We start from the raw sequence: 18,473 nt of genomic DNA, 5'->3' as shown, positions 1-18,473 counted from the left end.
AGAAAGGACATGGGAAGTATGGAGTGATTCCTTCCTGACAGTGACCTCCAAGAGAAACTTCAGCTGCCTCTGAGGGGAAGTTGTAACAGGGTCATTGCTGGGGGGGATGGAGAGGGGAGATGAGGTGGGACTCACTGGGAGGAGCCCCAGCCCATGGCTGTCCCTGTCTGTGGTGCTCTCATAGCTACAGAGGGGTCCTCAGCCTGTGGGGGAGGTGGGAACAAGAGGGAAGGACCAGGGGTGTCCCAGAAGTGTGTGTCCCAGAGCTGCTGGGCTGGGAAGAGCCTTTCGTTCAGCCCAGCCAGGTGTCTCCTGTAACGTTCCCTTGTGCATCCCTGTGCTGAAACGTTTCCCTCTCCTCTGCAGCCTGGGAAGGAAAACAGTTGGATGGACAGTCCAGCAGCCCTCAGAACTCCACCTCCAGTTCCTCTCCCTCCGTGAAGCTTGACAGCTCCTTGCCAGGGCTGGGGAAGAAGCCGTTCCAGAGGTCTGACAGGCTCCATGCAAGTAAGACTCTCACTTCTTCTGCTTACAGAGGTTCAGTGGCTCTGATGAGAGAGCAAAAGCCTGGCCAGCAACACTGAGCAAATTGTGTAATTAATGCCATGGCTAAAGCGACTTCCAGACAGTTCTGGAAGGTTCTGCTAGCACACTGTGTGAATTCAGACCTTCTCTATGCAAACAAGCCTTTGCTCATTTCTTAGGGCTTTACCTGTGAGCCTCCAGCTTGCTGCTGGAGCAGCTGGGGAGGACCTGCACTATTGAGCAGGCTCTTTAACATACACAAGACACACTGATCCCAGGAATCCCTCCCCAGACCCGTGTACTTCCAAGCCCCCCTGTTATTTGGCTTCCTTCCCTCCCAGGGAAGTCAGGTCTTTCTCAGCCCCCTCACCTTGTGTGGTTTCTTTTCCATATGCCACTGATGGATTGACCTTGGTGAACCTAAGGATATCCTGAGGCTCTCCATCTATGCCAGTCATCCCAGATCTCCTTATCACTGGTGGAAAGAGGTGCTTTGCAGGGCACGTTTCTCCACCTTCAGTAGATTATCCACCTGCAGAGCCATTTTCTGTGGCTCCTACTGGAGCAAACTGCACTACAGACCAGTCAGCCTCACTGCCACCCCTGGAAAGGTGATGGGAAGACTACTCCTTGGTGCTGGGTCTAGGCACATGAAGGATAAGAGGGCTGTTAGGAGCACTCAGCATGGTTTTACCAAGGGGAAGTCGTGTTTGACTGATCTGACAGCCTTTTCTGAGGAGATAACCAGGTGGAGAGATGACCCCCAGGTATGGAAATGTTCTGTGCTGGGAAGGACCTCCCATGTTCTGTTATTAACTGTGTGTCTGAAGGTGAAAGGGGATCATAGAATCATAGGATGGTCTGGGTTGGGAGGGACCCCCAGGGGTCCCAGAGCTCCAACCCCCTGCCACAGGCAGGGACACCAACCTCCAGGCCTGGAGCTACACAAGGTTGCCCAGGGCCCCAGCCAACCTGGCCTGGAACACCCCCAGGGACGGGGCACCCACCCCCTCTCTGGGCAGCCCCTTCCAGCCCCTCACCACTCTCTGCACAGAACTTCCCCCCAGTCTCTCCTCTGCCCCTTCCCTCCTCCAGCTTCACTCCAGCCCCTTGTCCTGCCATTGTGTACCCTGAGCCAGGTTTGAGCAGGGATTCCTGAGCTGACGTCTGGAGAATTCGGGATGCAGTGAGCTCCAGAGGAGCCTTTAACCCTCCTGCAGGTCAGACATTCCTTACATCCCTCTGGCTCCTTGCAGGGCAGCTGAAGAGAACCAAATGTGCTGAAATCGATGTGGAAACTCCCGACTCCATCCTGGTGAACACCAACCTGCGGGCGCTGATCAACAAACACACCTTCAGCGTCCTGCCCGCGGAGTGCCAGCAGCGCCTGCTGCTGCTGCTGCCCGAGGTGGACAGGCAGGTAGGTCATGCCTTGGGCAAGGGATTCCAGTTTGGTCACCTCTGCATTCCCAGCCACAGCAAGAGTGATAACCACTCTGGATTGGGACACTCAGTGCTCAGAAAATGAGCCCGTGTGCAGGTGAGGTGTGTTCTTCCTCCAGTGAGGTTGTTCTCAGCATTGATGAGGTCACATCTTGAGTGTTGGGTCCAGTTCTGGGCTCCTCAGCATCAGAAGGACAGGGAGGTCCTGGAGCGAGTGCAGAGAAGGGCAACCAGGCTGGGGAAGGGGCTGGAGGGCAAATCCTCTGAGGAGCAGCTGAGGGAGCTGGGGGTGTTGAGCCTGGAGAAGAGGAGGCTGAGGGGAGCCCTTCTCCCCACCTCCCCTGCCCTGCCAGGAGGGTGCAGAGAGGTGGGCGATGGTCTCTGCAGCCAGGGGCCAGGAGCTGGGCCAAGGGGCAATGGGCTCAAGCTGCCCCAGGGCAGGGTCAGCTCAGCTGGGAGGGCAAAGTTCTTCCCTGGCAGAGTTGTGGGGCTGTGGCACAGGCTGCCCAGGGAGGGGGCTGAGTCCCCAGCCCTGGGGGTGTTGAACAGGGGGCAGATGAGGTGCTGAGAGATCTGGGTCAGCACAGGACAGGGGTGGTTGGACTCCAGGAGCTTAAAGGGCTTTTCCAACCTGGTGATGCTGGGATTCTGGGATTCCTTGCCACCCACCCTGTCTGCTGCTCCTGTGTCTTTGTGTTGCAGCAGAACTACATGGTGAGGAAACCCAGGAAATCCTCCTGGATCCTGGACTTGGCTAAGCACAGCCTGAGGAAAGAGGTTGATTTACTTCTGAGTGAGTTGAAGGCAGATTCCAGGGAGCTTTCTGGCAGTGCTGGGACTCTCCATCATGACAACACGTGACATTTGCCTTCCCAGCCAGTCAGTGCTCTTGGCTTTGTCCTGTGTTCCAGGTTGGGGCGGATGGATTGATGAAGCTCAGTGGCTCAGCACTCAACAACGAGTTCTTCACTTCTGCTGCCCAGGGCTGGAAGGAGAGGTTGTCAGAAGGTAAAACTCCCCAGGCAATGGGAGCAACATGCTAGGGGGCTCTGGGCTGGGGATGGTTTTGGGCTGGGGATGGCTTTGGGCTGGGGAAGGCTTTGGACTGGGGAAGGCTTTGGGCTGGGGGTGGTTTTGGGCTGGGTATGGCTTTGGGCTGGGGATGGGTTTGCACTGGGGATGGTTTTGGGCTGGGGGTGGCTTTGGGAAAGGGGTAAAAGGTATTTGATGGAGGAGGTGAAGCACTGGAGTTACTGGGTGAAGCGAGCTGGGGTCAGCGGAGCCTGTGAGAGCCAATGCAAACCTGGAATTACATCATCTCAAGGGCACTGGGGGCTGCAGTAAGTTCCCTTTGGAAAGATGAGGAAGTTGCTGGAAGAGATGAGAAAAGAAGGAAAAAGGTGGTTCAGATCCTGTTGAAGAGACAGTAGAGCTGTGTTACTCCCAAGTCGTGGTGGCTAATTACAGCCACAGCCAGGCACTGCAGGGAGGGTAAATGCTGTGCCCAGAGGTGGGCACACAGTCAGCAGCCACATCATCAGCCATTATTGATCTGCTGGACTCCTGCAGCTTCACCAGCTGCCTGTGCCTTGGACATAGCAGTGCTCAGCTCCATGGTTTGATCAGAGGACATCAGCAGGGGTGATGGCCACAGGGCTCACTCACTGTGGGCAGGGGCTGTTTCCAGACTGCGCTCTGCAGCCTGTCACCAGCAGCTTGGGGAAGACCATGGCACCAGTCAGGGCTCGCTTTAAGAAGGGACCATGGCTCACTCATGCCCAGATGATTGGCTTTAAGAGGCATTTCCCTGGAAAACCCACCCAGTTCTGCAGGAAGAACCCTGTGTGTGTTGGAGATTCCAGGTGTATCCGTGCTGGGAAGGCACAGAACTCAGCTGCTCATCTGCTTCCTTGTTAAAACCACCCCCAGCTTTAGCCACCATCATTTTGTGTTTTCCCTTTATTGCTTCTTTGGAGACCCTTTGTCCATCCTTGTCTGCTCACAGCAGCCAGGGTGAGGTCTGGAGACCTCCACTGATGTTCTCTTTGAGCTCGAGCATCCAAGCACAACATCCATGGGCAGAACAGTGCTGTAGGGCTTTGCCAGCTGCTCCTCAAGGTCCTGAGGGTCCACAGCAATGCTCTTGGGGGTCACCCACAGCATTGCTGAACAGAGGTGCTGCTCAGCATCCATCCATGAGGAAGCCATGACCCCCCCCTCCCCCTTGGAGCACATCCCTGGGCACATGAAGGAGAAGCTGACTGGATGCATCGTGCCTCAACACCCAGCTGCCTCAGACAGGACTGAATTTGTGAGCAAGGGGCAGAGCAGTGGGTGTTGTTTACCTCAGCCTAAGCAAAGCTTTTGGCAGCTCTCTCCCACAGCAGTCTTGCACCCAGGCTGGGACACCAGGGTGGACAACCAGATGGGTGAAGAGCTGGTGAGATGGTCAGGCTTGGGGAGGCTGGTATGAAGTGCTGCAGGGGTCTGCCTGGGCACCCAGCCTGTCTGCCTTCACTGTCAGTGACCCCCAGGGAGTTTGTGGAGGACACCAAGCTGGGGGCACCAGGCAGGGTGCTCGAGGGCAGAGCTGCCACCCAGCAGGACCAGGAGAGGCTGGAGACCCACAGGATGCTGCCCTGGGAAGGAAGAGCCCCTGCAGCGACCCAGGCTGGGGAGGGGGATCTGAGAGCAGCCCCCTCACACCTACAGGGAGGTGTTGGGAAGATGGAGCCAGGCAGATGCCTGTCCTGATGGAATACTGAGCAGTGTGTGGAAGAGGGACACGCTCTGGGTTCCTTTGGGTGTGTTTTGGGAACTTCATGGAGAGCAGACCCAGCAGGAATTCCTCACCATCCCCTCACTGGGTGGGAGGAAATTGCTGAGAGACAACCTGCAGTGATGGAGGTAGCTGACTGCTGTTCACCTCTTGAAGGGGATCCCCTCTCTGGGTAGCTACAGGGTTGGAGAAGATCCAGTTCTCCTGTTTCCTCCAGACAAACCGGGTGTGGATGAGGGAAGCCCTGAGAGTGGATGAAGTCTGGGGGCTGCTGGTCAGCTGTCTGTGCTCAGAGCACTGCAGCTGGGCCAGAGACCCCCCTGTGTCATGATGGACTCTCAGAGTATTGACACGTGGCCCTAGAAACCACCACACTTGAGAGCTGTGTCAGGAAATGCCTCTTCCCAGGCACAGCCCGTGCCTGGGAGACGTGTGGGGGGTCAGGGGCTCCCTCCAGCCTGTGACAGGACAGCAGCTGGCACCAGACATCAAGGAGCCTTTGATGTTCCTGCACGTGACCCACACCCTGGCCATGCAGGTGTCCTCACAGGGTGCCACACTGCTTTGCCACCCACACAGGCTGCACCTTCAGATCCCCAGAGACCGGCAGCACGTGCACAGGGCTGTGTGTGGGTTTGTAGTTGTGCAGTAACCCCTGTCTCAGAGCTACCAACAGCCAGGATGTGACAGGGGACAGGAGTTCTGAGCATCAGGCTGTTGCCCATCACAGCAGAGAAACACCCCACAGCCCAGGGGCACCACAGGAGGACCACAGGCAGGGCTGCAGCGTCGCAAGCTGCCAAGGAGCCTGGAGAAGAGGAGGCTGAGGGGAGACTTTCTCCCCACCTACAGCTACCTGAAGGGAGGGTGCAGAGAGGTGGGCAATGGTCTCTGCAGCCAGGGGCCAGGAGCTGGGCCAAGGGGCAATGGGCTCAAGCTGCCCCAGGGCAGGGTCAGCTCAGCTGGGAGGGCAAAGTTCTTCCCTGGCAGAGTTGTGGGGCTGTGGCACAGGCTGCCCAGGGAGGGGGCTGAGTCCCCAGCCCTGGGGGTGTTTAAAAAAGGGTAGATGAGGTGCTCAGGGATCTGGTTTAGCTCAGGATGGGAATAGTTGGACTTGATGATCTTCAAAGGTCTCTTCCAGCCCTGTGATTCTGTGATTCTGTGAAGGGAGCCTGGGTGAGGCAGCAAGGGTGAAGGCGCTGGGGCTCCTCCTGATGCCTTTTATCCTTCACTGCTCTGAAGGTTTCCCTTGCTGCCCTTTGCAGGTGAGTTCACACCAGAAATGCAGCTACGAATACGTCAGGAAATGGAGAAGGAGAAGAGGGTGGAGCTGTGGAAGGAACACTTCTTTGAGAGCTACTATGGCCAGAGGTAAGGCTGAGGCACCGAGTGCCGCTCGGAGCGGTGCACACAGAGACCCCCAGCAGCCTCTGGTACCCACCAGGCTGTCCAGGTGTACCTGTCACCACTGTTGTAGCCTGCTGCCTGCCAGTTAACGTTACTTTTCATGAGCCCTGGCAGCTGGACAGGGTCTCTGGCTTCATCCAGCTGAGAGGCTGCCCGAGTGACGTAGGGCAGATGCTCCGTGCTTGCTGTCACGATTACTGGTGCTTTAAGCAGCGTGGTGCTGGTTTCCTTAGGCAAGGCTCTCCTTTCAACCTTACAGCTTACCTTGCCCCCTCCCTGCTGTGATGCTTTGAGACCCTCCTGTCTCATGGATCTGCTCGTGCCAGGATTCCGGAGATCAGTGGGAGGGTGGGGTGGAGCGTGTGCTCTACCATGTGGTACATCACCTGCTCTGTAAATCTGTGGGTATTTCCCAACCCCTTCAATCAGACACATGTTGGGTGAAGCTCCCCAGTCTGCAAGTCTTTATTCTGCATCTCTTTTTGCTTTGAGATCTTCCCAGCCCTTCGGGCCACGGAGAGGACTCCAGGTCTCTGTGCAGATACCTGTGCTGCGAGACTGCAAACATAACTCATGTGGAATTCCTTTCCCTGCCTCTTGACAGCCTGCAGCAGTCTCCCTCCCACTCCCCTTTAACCCTCCAGAGCAGCTGGGTTGCTGCAAGCCCCGTTTTGTCATCCTGTGCCCCGATGTTGGGGGCTCAGTGGGCGAGCTGCAGGACAGGGATACACCGGGTTGGGATGCCAGTGACTGGAGGCATCAGCAAAGAGCTGCACTCAGCTGAGGTCCCAGTTCTCCCATTGCATCCCATGGAAAACCAGGGTGCAATCACACATGGAGCTCTGTGCTGGCAGATAACAGGTGACAGCTGTATTTGTGAAGCTTTAGGGGCGACAGCAGGACAGTGTGGGGGTGACATGAGCAGCAGCAGGACTTCTGTTCTCTCCAGCCCCTACGAACTGGTCTGGTAGAAGTCAAGCCCATGGATTCACCGGGCTGGCTTCATCATCCTTCAAGGGTTCATGCTTGGGCAAAGCCCCCAAGTTTGGTGCTTGTCAGGAGGGATGGATGAAGGAAATCCTAAACCCAGTGTCCCTCTGGGGTGGGATTCCTGCTCATTCATTTCTTTCACGAAGGGAGTTCGATGGGTGACGCAGGGAAACGCTCCCAGTTTGTGGTGATGGAGAGAGGCAGCATCGGGGGGTCCAAGCACAGGGTCTGTCAGTGGCTCTGGCACTGGCTGTTTCCTCTGGAGAGAACAGTGGGACCCTTCCCAGTGTCCCTCCCACAGATGCCACCCTCTGAGCCACACGCTGCAGGAGAAGGGAGTGGTTACTGTTGGCCAAGGTAATTCAATTTGCAGCCTGCAGAACTGGTTTGGGGATGGAGAACTGGATCCAGCCCCTGTTCATGTACTTCACTCACTGGTTCTACACTGGGCTGCTCAGTTCTGTCCATGTGGAGGTTTGAGGAGCACAGGAGGGTCTCCAGGCACATGACACCACGAGTCAGGGTGTGACACACAGAGAATCCCCTCAGTTTGCATCGGCATGTGGTGCTTTTTGAGAGTGTTTCACTGAATACAAATTGTGTTTCCTTGGCAGTTCTGGGCTGAGTCCTGAAGAGTCCAAGAGGCTGACAGCAAACACCAGCCCCGCCGAGCCCGAGGCTGCACGCCCAGCAGCCGAACAGCCACAGTGCACACAGGGTGCAGTGGCACCCCTCAAAGAGGAGGTTACCTCTCCTTTGGAGTCTAAAGCACAAGCAGCCCAGGAAGCACCAGCCACGAAGAAGGGAGAGGAGAGAAGAGAGGACGTGCAGCCCAAACCAGCCAAACCTCCAGAGGCCTCGGCTGCCCCGGATGGGCGCGCAGGGAAACCTGGGGAGCCCTCTCTCCCTCCAAAAGAGAGGGTCCAAGGAGAAGCCCTTGCAGAGAAACCACAAACCACCACGAGCCAGAAGCCAGAAGAGGAGAGAAGGCACACAGCATCAAAGGAAGCACGAGGGAAAGAGGCTGCTGGTACCTCAGTTTTGGCCCCGAGTAAACCAAAGAGCCCCGAAGCGGGTGAGGTGGCAGTGAAGGTGAAAAGCCCAGTGATGGCTCCAGAGACAGCAGAGAAGTCGTCCCCTGTGAATGAAGAGATGGAAGTCAGCGTTGAAGCCCCTAAGAGGAAATCAGAGAGTCGTGAAGAAGCTCTGCCCACTCCTGAGAAGAAGCCACGCCTCGTGGAGAGCTGCCAGCAGCACCAGGCGTTTCGCTCCCAGCCCCAGTCCTTTCCTGCCCCAGGGACCCCGGTGCCACGGGTCCCCCCACTCAAGGTGAGGAGCAGGGGGCACCCTACCCTGGGTCAGTTCAGCGGGTGGCTCGCCCAGAAACCCTCTGTCAGGGCTGCTCCAGTTATCTCTGTGAATTACATTACCTGTCTGTTGTGGTGGTGGAGATAGTTCATCCAGAAATGTGAGGGCTCAGCCCTTTGCTGCAGGGCCTGTGCTGGCTGGCAGAGCAGCCTCACATCTCAGCAGTTGCCTGGAGGATATTTCCCTGTGCTGAGAAAAGACCATCCAGAAATAATGCAGTTCTGGTGTCTGCCAGCTGGGTGCAGTGTAGTGTTTGAGTAGGTAGCAGGGAAAGCTTTTCAGGGACCATCTGCAACCCAAAAAGCCTTTCAAGGACCATCTGCAGCCCAAAAAGCCTTTCAGGGACCATCTCCAGCATAAAAAGCCTTTCAGGGACCATCTCCAGCCCAAAAGCCATTAGCTGCTGGCCTCAGCAAGCACCTACATAGGACAGGCAACCAGTCACCATTGGGACAGGGCAGGAATGTTCCAGACCTTGGCCTGCACGATGTGGTTCTCGTGTGGTCCAGGTCATGGGACCACATGCCCACTGCTCAGCTGCCTGAAATGCCCCATGGGAAGTGATAACCACTCAGTGCTCAGAAAATGAGTGCAAGGTGGCACGTGTACAGGTGACGTGTGTTCTTCCTCCAGCGAGGTTGTTCTCAGCACCTGGAGTGCTGGGTCCAGTTCTGGGCTCCTCAGCATCAGAAGGACAGGGAGGTCCTGGAGCGAGTGCAGAGAAGGGCAACCAGGCTGGGGAAGGGGCTGGAGGGCAAATCCTCTGAGGAGCAGCTGAGGGAGCTGGGGGTGTTGAGCCTGGAGAAGAGGAGGCTGAGGGGAGCCCTTCTCCCCACCTCCCCTGCCCTGCCAGGAGGGTGCAGAGAGGTGGGCGATGGTCTCTGCAGCCAGGGGCCAGGAGCTGGGCCAAGGGGCAATGGGCTCAAGCTGCCCCAGGGCAGGGTCAGCTCAGCTGGGAGGGCAAAGTTCTTCCCTGGCAGAGTTGTGGGGCTGTGGCACAGGCTGCCCAGGGAGGGGGCTGAGTCCCCAGCCCTGGGGGTGTTTAACAGGGGGGAGATGAGGTGCTGAGAGATCTGGGGCAGCACAGGACAGGGACGGGTGGACTCCATGGTGTTTTCTAACCTTGTGGTTCTGTGAGATCACCCACGGCTTTGATTGCCTGTCTCAAGTGAGAGAGACGGGGTTTCTCCAGCACAGAACCTCTTCCTCTCAGCCACTGCAGTCCTTCCCGGCGCGGGCTGCACGCCGCCCGGCTCTCAGCTGTGCTCTTCTCCTCCTCTCTTTCAGATCCCAGTTTCCAGAATCTCCCCGATGCCATTTCCTGCGGGCCAGGTCTCTCCCAGGGCACGATTCCCCATCTCGCTCCCCAGTCCGGGAAGAACCGGGGCCAGAACCCTGGCAGACATCAAGGCCAGGGCCCAGCAGGCCAAGGCTCAGCGGGCAGCCGCCGCTGCCGCCGCCGCCGCTGCCGCCGCCTCGGCGGGGGGGGCCGTGCCAGGGCCCGGACCGGGCGGTGGTGGAGGAGGAGGAGGAGGAGGAGGCGGAGGAGGCGGAGGAGGAGGAGAGAAGAGTAACGCAGCCCCGAGCGGAACCAAGGAAACTGGACCTGGAGGAAACGCACTGGAACTGGCAGGAACTGGAAGCGGGGGAGGTTCGAGAAGGTTTCTTCCCCATACCCACGTGGAGACCCGGCCCACGGAGCAGCCACCCCCTCGCAGTCCTCCTGGAGCACAACTACAGCAAAGCCCCGCGGCTCCAGCCGCCGGCTCCTCCCCACCAGCGGTACCGGCAGTAGGGAAGGTCACCCTGCTGAACCACAGCCCCCCCAGGCTCGCCGTGTCGGGCTCCCCCCGGGCTGGCAGCCGAGAGGGAGCGTCTCCCGGCCCGGCAGCTCCGAGCCAGGCCTGTGGGGTGTCAGCTGCCAGGGATGGAGCGGGCTGTGGCGCGGATACCACCACGAGCCGGACCACGGCAGCACCCCCGGCCTTAGGAGGGACCAGCTCAGATGTTCCTCAGAGCAAACCTCTGATGTCCTCACTGACATCCACGAGCTCGGGAGCCCAGGCTGGAGGTGTGGTCACATCTGCTCCGTCTGTCCCCTCCTCTAACAGCTCCTCAGCAGCACCCGGCCTTAAACCCCACGCGAGTTCAAGCTCGAGCGGGACCCTCCCAAAGCCCAGCTCCAGCATTCCTGCTAACAACCCTTTGGTCACCCAACTTCTCCAAGGCAAGAACGTCCCTCTGGAGCAGATCCTGCCGAAGCCTCTCACCAAAGCAGAGATGAAAACCGTCCCCATAGCTTCTCCTGAAGAGAAAGGGGCAGTGGCAGCAGCACCCAGGGCTCCAGGCGTAGCAGGGAACGGCCCCGGAGCCGAGGGCGGTGAGGGACAATCGAGTTTGTCCTCACACCACCTTGGGAAGATCTTTTGCCAGAACAGGTCTCTGTCTCACATTCCAAGGACCTTTCCTCTCCCCTCGGGAAAGGAGCCCAGTCTTGACCAGTGCCACGAGGCGCTCAGCAAAACAACACAGGAGCAGATCCTCCAGACTCTCATCAAGAAGGTCCAGAGGCAGAATTTGTTGACCGTCCATCAGCCTTCACAGCTGAACCTCACTCACTCAGGTTTCCAGTTAGAAACCGGCTCCACCAGCCAGAGATTTACGCTGGGTTTCATGGGCAGAAGGACATCCAAGCCTGCGATGTCTGGCCATTACCTGCTCAACATTTCCACCTACGGCCGTGGCTCAGAGAGCCTGAGGAGAGGCTTCTCCTTCAACCCTGAAAGCCGCTTGTGTCCAAACAGTCCTGCTGATGCTCTGAAACCAGAATTTGGGGAGTGTGAGGAGATAGCTGGCCACGGCAGCAGCAGCGACGAAGGAGACGCAGATGATGAGAGCACTGGTGATGAACGTGAACACAGCGGTGTGAAAGAGGAGCCCCAGCCTGCCCTGGCTCCTGCTCTGTGTGAGAAAGAGCAGGTGCCACACAGCGTAACTTCTCTGGATTACAGCACCCTTGCTAAGAAGGGTGCGAAGACCGAAGCAGCCACGTCCCAGCACCCAGCAGCCCCCAAGGAGACCCTCCAGGCGTTCGATGGGACGACGCTAGCCCGGGATTTTATCCAAGCTGCTCAAGAGCAAATGGCACACGCCATGAGGGGGAAAGTGCTCAGCACTCCTGAGCTCCTCAGCGCTTCTGCGCCGGCCTCGGACTCCACACCGCAGCAGCCCCCGCTGCTCCCCCCTTCCCACCCTCCAAAGCAGCTCATCGGCCCCAGTTACAGCGGCACCATAAACGTCTCCACCTCCCCGGACGTGCACCAGGGCTCCCTGATGACCGGGCTGTCGGAATGCAACCAGCTCTCCAGCAGCATGGGGAACGTCATGTCCTTCTCCGTGACTGTGACCACCATTCCCACCAGCCAAGCCCTGGGCTCGGGCGGCCACGCGCAGACCATCCCCGTCCAGGCCTTCGCCGAGGACGGCGGCATGGAGGATCCCCCTTCCAAGTGCTACTGCAGGTTGAAAGCCATGATCATGTGCAAGGGCTGCGGCGCCTTCTGCCATGACGACTGCATTGGCCCCTCTAAGCTCTGTGTCTCCTGCCTGGTGGTGCGGTAACCGGGGCGGGAGGCGGGGAAGAGGCTGGCCTGGCTTTGGGATTGCCTTCGGAAGTACCGTGGGAAGAAGCAGGAAGCTTCCTGCCTTGCACAAGAGACACGTTACCCAATCAGGAATACAGAGTAGCGTTCTTCTTTCATTAGAGAAAGAGCACCTTCTTGTACAGCGAGTCTGAACTGAGCTCAGCTCCCTGAATTGTGACAAGAGTTTGCACTTAAGGAATTATGTAAATACGTCACATTATTTTGTTTAAAACTATTTTTTCAATCTTTTAGGAGAATAGTGTTTGACTTGTACTGCAGTTTCATTAACCCCAGCCTGCTATCCAGCACGTGTGCTGAGCTCTGCTCTGGAGCTGGGGGAAACGAACCCCCGGCAAATCCACAGCCAGCTGCTGGTCTTCTCTGGCCAAAGGGAAGACCTGGATAATCAAGGAACTAAACGTGTGTGCTGGCTGCTCACAGGGCACCGGAGTGGGAGCCGTGGGCTCGCTTGGTTGCTCTGCACTTGGCTCAAATTCCTTGGAACAGGGAGGCACCAACGCTGTGCCGGCCTTTCGTTGCCTTTCGCTGGTGGCCGGGCTGTTTCCAGAAGGCATCTGGGTTGTGCAATATCAGCTGGTGGTTCTCAGTGGCATATCCCCTCCTCTTGGAGGAGACAGTGGCAGGTGACCTTGTTCCAAGGAAGGGAGAGGCTTGGTTGGCTGCTGGTGGATAACTGAAAAAGGCAACTGTACTAACCATAGGATTCAAGGGTGTAAATCCCTCAACCAGCTCAGTAACCGCGACGACCCCGGGAACTATTTATAGCAGAGATCACGGGTCTGTGGGGCTGTGTTGCATCCCCAGGCTGTTGGGTATAGCAGAGATCACGGGTCTGTGGGGCTGTGTTGCATCCCCAGGCTGTTGGGACTCAGAAGGAATCTGCAGTGTGAGGAGTGAGCTGGGAAGTGCTCGGTGAGCTCCGGGCTTGCGTTGGGGCCGGGGAAGGGGCTGCCCCACGCAGCAGGACACAGCGAGTGCTGCTCATGCTCACTGTCAGCGCTCACACACTCACTCACTCTGATTGCCTGAAACGAAAGCTGCCACGGACCGGGCTGTTCTCTTCTGTTCTGGTCTCCGCAGGACGAGCTGTGGGCAGGCTGGCTGTTGGAGGGCAGGCTGGCTGATGGAGGGCAGGCTGGCTGTTGGAGGGCAGGCTGGCTGTTGGAGGGTTGGCTGTTGGAGGGCAGGTGGGCTGTTGGAGGGCAGGCTGGCTGTTGGGGGGCAGGCTGGCTGTTGGAGGGCTGGCTGTTGGAGGGCAGGCTGGCTGTTGGAGGGTTGGCTGTTGGAGGGCAGGCTGGCTGTTGGAGGGCTGGCTGGCTGATGGAGGGCAGGCGGGCTGTTGGAGGGCTGGCTGATGGAGGGCAGGCTGGCTGTTGGAGGGCAGGCTGGCTGGCGGAAGGCAGGCAGACTGATGGAGGGCAGGCTGGCTGTTGGAGGGCTGGCTGGCTGATGGAGCGCTGGCTGGCTGATGGAGGGCTGGCTGGCTGTTGGAGGGCAGGCTGGCTGGTGGAGCACTGGCTGATGGAGGGCAGGCTGGCTGTTGGAGGGCAGGCTGGCTAGTGGAGCACTGGCTGATGGGGGGCTGGCTGATGGAGGGCAGGCTGGCTGATGGAGCAGAGTGCCAGCCCGTCTGCGCTCCGATGTGTCGCATCCGCGTCGCATCGCGGGTCTGCACGTTGCTTCTCCTGCGAAACGACGACCGTCGGGTTCACTGGTCACGTCCAGCCCGCTTGCCGTGCTGGGGGGCTGCCCCACTCCCCCCTCAGGTGACGGGTCTCCCAACCTTTTTGGTGGAAAAGCACTGAATTCACTTTTATTCCAAAGGCCTTTTTAAGACGAAGCAATAGTAAGGGAGGAGGGGGGATAGCTGTCTTGAGAGCGGGGGTCCTCAGCTGCTCCTCTCCCCCTTGCCCCACTGCCCTGCCTGGGGCCTGCCCAGCTCCTGGTGATGTCCAGAGCGCCTTGCCTGGGAAGCTGTGTGGTTTCCTGGGAGCGGGTGGGGATGTGCTTGGTAACAGTGAAGAAGAGCGAGCTGCAGGCTCACCCAGAGCGCGGCATCCGCCGGCGCAGGATCGGCGCCGTGAGGCAGCACGGGCTGCAGCTTGGTCCCTGTTCCGCTCATCCAAAGCAGTCACCCCACTTTCTGATGATGGATCACTGCTCCGTGGGGAAGATGAGCAGTTGAGTGGTGGAAATCAAGTCTGGTTTTCCAGTCTAAACCTGAAATCTGACGAAATCCCTCCAACCCCCCCCAAAATTGACTCCTGGTTTTGCTGTGTCGGGGATAACCCCGTTCCCTGGGTCGGGCTGTACGTCGGTGCAGAGCAGCCTGTTGCTGCCTGCTTCCAGTGTGTGCTGTGTTTTTAAACCCCAGGGCACGGTGTAAAGAGGTTTGAAGCTGCATGTCCTGGGGCGTCCAGTACTGAGAGCAGGGTCTGGCTGTCCCTCTAACAGCTCAGCCCTGTCTAGACGTGATGCAGCCTGATCCCCAGTCAGGCACATTCATTCCTAGGACAGATCTCCCAGTATGATCCAGTCTAAAGCCCGTCTAGTTACAGGCTAAGCTGAAAAAGTCATTTTGCTGGCATAATCGGATCGGTTCTGTTTGCACCTTGAGGTTGGTGGGGGGGGGTCACTTCTCCAGGCTGAGGGGGCAGGAGGAGCTGGCAGGGAGCTGCAGGCTGGGATCTGCCACCTTGTTTCTCGTGCTTGGAGCCTTTGAGCTGCTGCAGCTCCTGCTTGGGAAGGCTGCTCTGTGTCTCCCCTGGCGCTTCCTGAAAGGAACCCCGACCCACCCTCAGCCCCAGCTTGTTCCTCCCGTTAAAGCTCCCGTGGTTCCTCTGCAGTGTGGGGGGCTCGGGGTCCTGCGCCGCAGCCGCCTCTCGTGCCGCCCCGAGGTGGGGAGCACAGTAACCTCCACGGTCTTGGTGGCTCCAGGCTCGTGTTGGAAGGTGTAGGCACCTCGTGTGATGACTTGGAAGTTTACAACTCTGTTCAGTGCCTTAGGTAACCCTTTTCCTGGAGCAGCACTTTTCTTGGGCTACTTTTCTTCTGTTTCTTTTCATGGAAATAAATCCTTTTGGCTGCACGTCTCTGATGGAACGTGGGAGGAGCGACCAGGTGCAGCCTGGTGGAACAGTCTCCACGGGTTTGTGAGAGGGCATTAAGTAGTGGGGAAGGTGGGAAGGCAGCGGGGCTCAGGGGGGGCTGTCCCTGTACCCACAGGCTGACATAACCCTTCCCAGTGCCTGTTGTGGGAGGGGGCGATCCCACAGCCTGGGGATCAGCACCCACTCATCCCATCATCTGCCCTGCGCTCAGGACAGTAGCCTGCTTTCCCATGGGATTTAGGGAGATAAGGGGTGGGGTGGTGTAAGCATGAGGCTTTGGCTCCTGGGCACTAAGTTAGTAGTGCTGTAGTAAGTGCTGGTGTAAACCCCCCCCTGAGATGAAACGTTTCCAAAGCCACATGTTGTGGCAGTGAAAGCAGCCTGGGGAAGGAAAGCCACTCGGGGTCAGAGCTCCCCTTTGGGCCATGGCTGAGCCCTGCAGCCTGGGAAGGACGCAGGGGCTGAGGGACTGAGCGTAGTGTTCCAGCACACGGACCGGCACACGCAGCGCTCTGGCTGAGGCCGGGCTGGAGGCAGCTCGTCAGCACCGGGAAGGAAGGTGAGGGTGGGATTTTCATGTCCCATCTTTCTGGTGAGGGTGGGATTTTCATGTCCCATCTTACTGGTGAGGGTGGGGTTTTCGTGTCCCATCTTACTGGTGAGGGTGGGATTTTCGTGTCCCATCTTACTGGTGAGGGTGGGATTTTCGTGTCCCATCTTAAATGGAAAGGAACAGACCAAGGTGCTCACGGGTTCCAGCGGTTGGTGGAGTTGTGTCTGTGTTCATGGCAGTCAGAGGGAGCTGAGCAAATTCCTGGCACGTCCTGGGCAGATGGAGCTTCCCTCAGGATGCTCTGGGGGTCATTCACGCCGCTGCCCAGGCAGCAAAACCACTCCCAGGGCTGGTTCCCACCTGGCTGCAGGCAGTGGAGGGCTGGGAGTGGGGATCCAGCTTCAGCTTTCAGGCTGTTGAAACCACAGGAGGGTGGAGGGTGAGCACCAGCCCTGCCCGGGCGTCCTCCCACCCTCTGGGTGCCACCACCCCCGAATTGGGTGGGCTGGAGGCAGAGCCCCACTGCTGAGCTGGTGCCACTGGGAAGGGCCACAGCCTGGAGACAACCAACGGGCTGGGGCTTCCTTCCCTGGAGCCCAGCCCCTGCCAAGCCCCTGCCTTCCCTGGGAGCTCTGCCTGGGCTCAGCTGCCCAGCTCGGGCCCTGGAGCTCTCTGCTTGGAGCCTTGGCAGAGGGGGGGGATGCTCAGCTCCCCCCAGCCAGGGCGGATCGGGCCAGCACCGCTTTGGACTCCCAGCATCCCAGGTCTGTGGCTGCGGAGGTGGCAGGAGGGACGGGGTGGCACGAGCACAGCCCATCACCTCCCACCATCAGCGGGGATTCATTCCTGTGCTGGGGGAAAGCCTGTTCCCAGGGCAGTGCTGCTGCAGCCCTGGCTGCACGGAGCAGCCCCAAGGCAGCCCCTGTTCCCCCTCCCCCCCCCAGGAGCACCCCAGGGTGGGGAGGATGTCTGGAATCTTCTTTGTTACCAAGGTTGTTTTATTTTTAATGCTATACATTTGATATGACTGAAGATCGATTTTAAGAGCTTACAGTAATATATTTTAAGTAATATATATTTTAGTACCTGTAAAGAGAATAAAAACTGGGCAAAGGCTGATGTGTGAACGAGCGGCGCAGGGGCTGGGGGCGCACGGCGTCTCGGCGAGGCCAGGACTAGTGTCACCAGCAGGAGAACTGAAGAGATTCAGTTGGTTTGGGGTTTTTTCTTTTGTTCCATTAATGCAATAAAAACGGGAATTCTTAAGGAATCCAGTACTGTTTACCACGTGCTTTTCTTGGTTCGGCGCCAGCCCTGGAGAACCCAGTGGGGAAGATACGGAACCTTTGTCTGTCTTTTGCCTTTCTAAAAGGGACTGAAGTTGGAATGGAGGGTATGTACATAAAAAAATCGAGCTGACACCATTTTCAAATGTATTTTTACACAAATAATATAGAAAAAAAAATCATATTTTACATAAGAATTTTAAGTATTTGGAATATGTATATATATAAACTGTATGTACTTCGTATATTCTTTATTTTACATTTTCAATGTATTAAAAAGTATTTGAGCTGGTTGGATTGGAGCCTGTGATGATGTTTTCAAGAAGCCAAAGCAGCAGGAGGAGAAGGGGAGTGAGGTGGTGAGGGCTGCACCCCCGGGGTCCCGGGCAGCTGGCTGGTGGGAGCAGACGGGGCTCGGCAGAGCCTGGCAGTGCCAGGTAGAACACACAGAAGCGGGTTCAGTCCTGTCTGTGTTCCCTTTAATGCTCGTTCATTTTGCCTCTTCACCACCCAGAATGATCCATGGTGAGAAGAGGAGACGTTGAGGTGGATGTTTCATACAGCCAGCGCTGCCTTCAGGGCCAGAGAGACGTACTGGTACCCCAGCTACACACCCCCAGCAGCAGGAGAGGCCACTCGGCTTTGCTCTGCCACTGGTTCCAGTGTGAGCATCTTGGGGTGCTCCTGGGGACGATGAGCTCAAGGAAATGCTATCAAGGCAGACTGGGGTGGGGTTTTTTTCCCCCCTCTGTAGGAATCTGGGTGAGAATCTCCCCGTGCAGCTATTGGGAGGGGAGGCAGCTCCCATCAGGAGCGGGATCGGGAGCAGCAAGCGCCTGCCTGCTGCACGGGGCAGCCAGCAACGGGCCACAGATCCAGAGACCATGGCACCTGTGATGCTGAGCTGAGGTACATGTGGGGGGGGGTTCCCTCACCTCCTGGTACCGCTGGCTCCATGGATGTGGTGTCGGGAAGACCGGGAGAACCACAGCCCCTGACATTGCTGGTCCCAGCTCTGCGTGGTGGGAGGGAGAGGCAGCAAATCTCTGCAGTGGGGAAGGTGGAAGTGGCCCCCCAGCATGGGAGGCACCGCGTGCCGGCCTGATCCCCTCTTTGGAGATGCTGGTTTGGGCTGAGATGAGTCTCAGGTGCTGTTTACACCAGGAACATTGAGGGAAGCGGGTGTAGGAACTGGAGGTTTGACAGCAATTCTCTCTCACTGGGACCTGCAGGGGAGGAAACTGAAAAGAGGAACCAGCAGCAGTTTTCAGAAGTACAAATCAGAGCTCAGAAGAGACGGGCGACAGAACCGTTTATCCCATCACCATTATTGTTGGAATCTCTTGG

The 18,473-nt window shown here is 57.9% G+C and overlaps 1 protein-coding gene across 1 annotated transcript in view; it reads left to right on the top strand.

The window, feature by feature from the left end:
- Positions 1-12,418, top strand: part of ASXL2 (ASXL transcriptional regulator 2) — a gene marked incomplete at its 5' end in the record, with an annotated part of 89,572 nt that extends 77,154 nt beyond the window's left edge. Inside the window, 6 exons of the mRNA XM_084261444.1 lie at positions 367-507; positions 1,782-1,945; positions 2,880-2,976; positions 6,013-6,118; positions 7,759-8,473; positions 9,800-12,418. Coding sequence (XP_084117570.1) covers positions 367-507; positions 1,782-1,945; positions 2,880-2,976; positions 6,013-6,118; positions 7,759-8,473; positions 9,800-12,133 — 3,557 coding nt within the window. The 3' untranslated portion in view covers positions 12,134-12,418. The remainder of the gene's footprint in view (positions 1-366; positions 508-1,781; positions 1,946-2,879; positions 2,977-6,012; positions 6,119-7,758; positions 8,474-9,799) is intronic.
- Between the last annotated feature and the right edge of the window lie 6,055 nt (positions 12,419-18,473).

Source organism: Gallinula chloropus, assembly GCF_964237585.1.
Source record: "Gallinula chloropus genome assembly, chromosome: 3".
In the NCBI taxonomy this organism is placed as follows: Eukaryota; Metazoa; Chordata; class Aves; order Gruiformes; family Rallidae; genus Gallinula; species Gallinula chloropus.
Note: the sequence above shows the minus strand (reverse complement) of the source record. Positions and strands in the feature narration are given on the sequence as shown.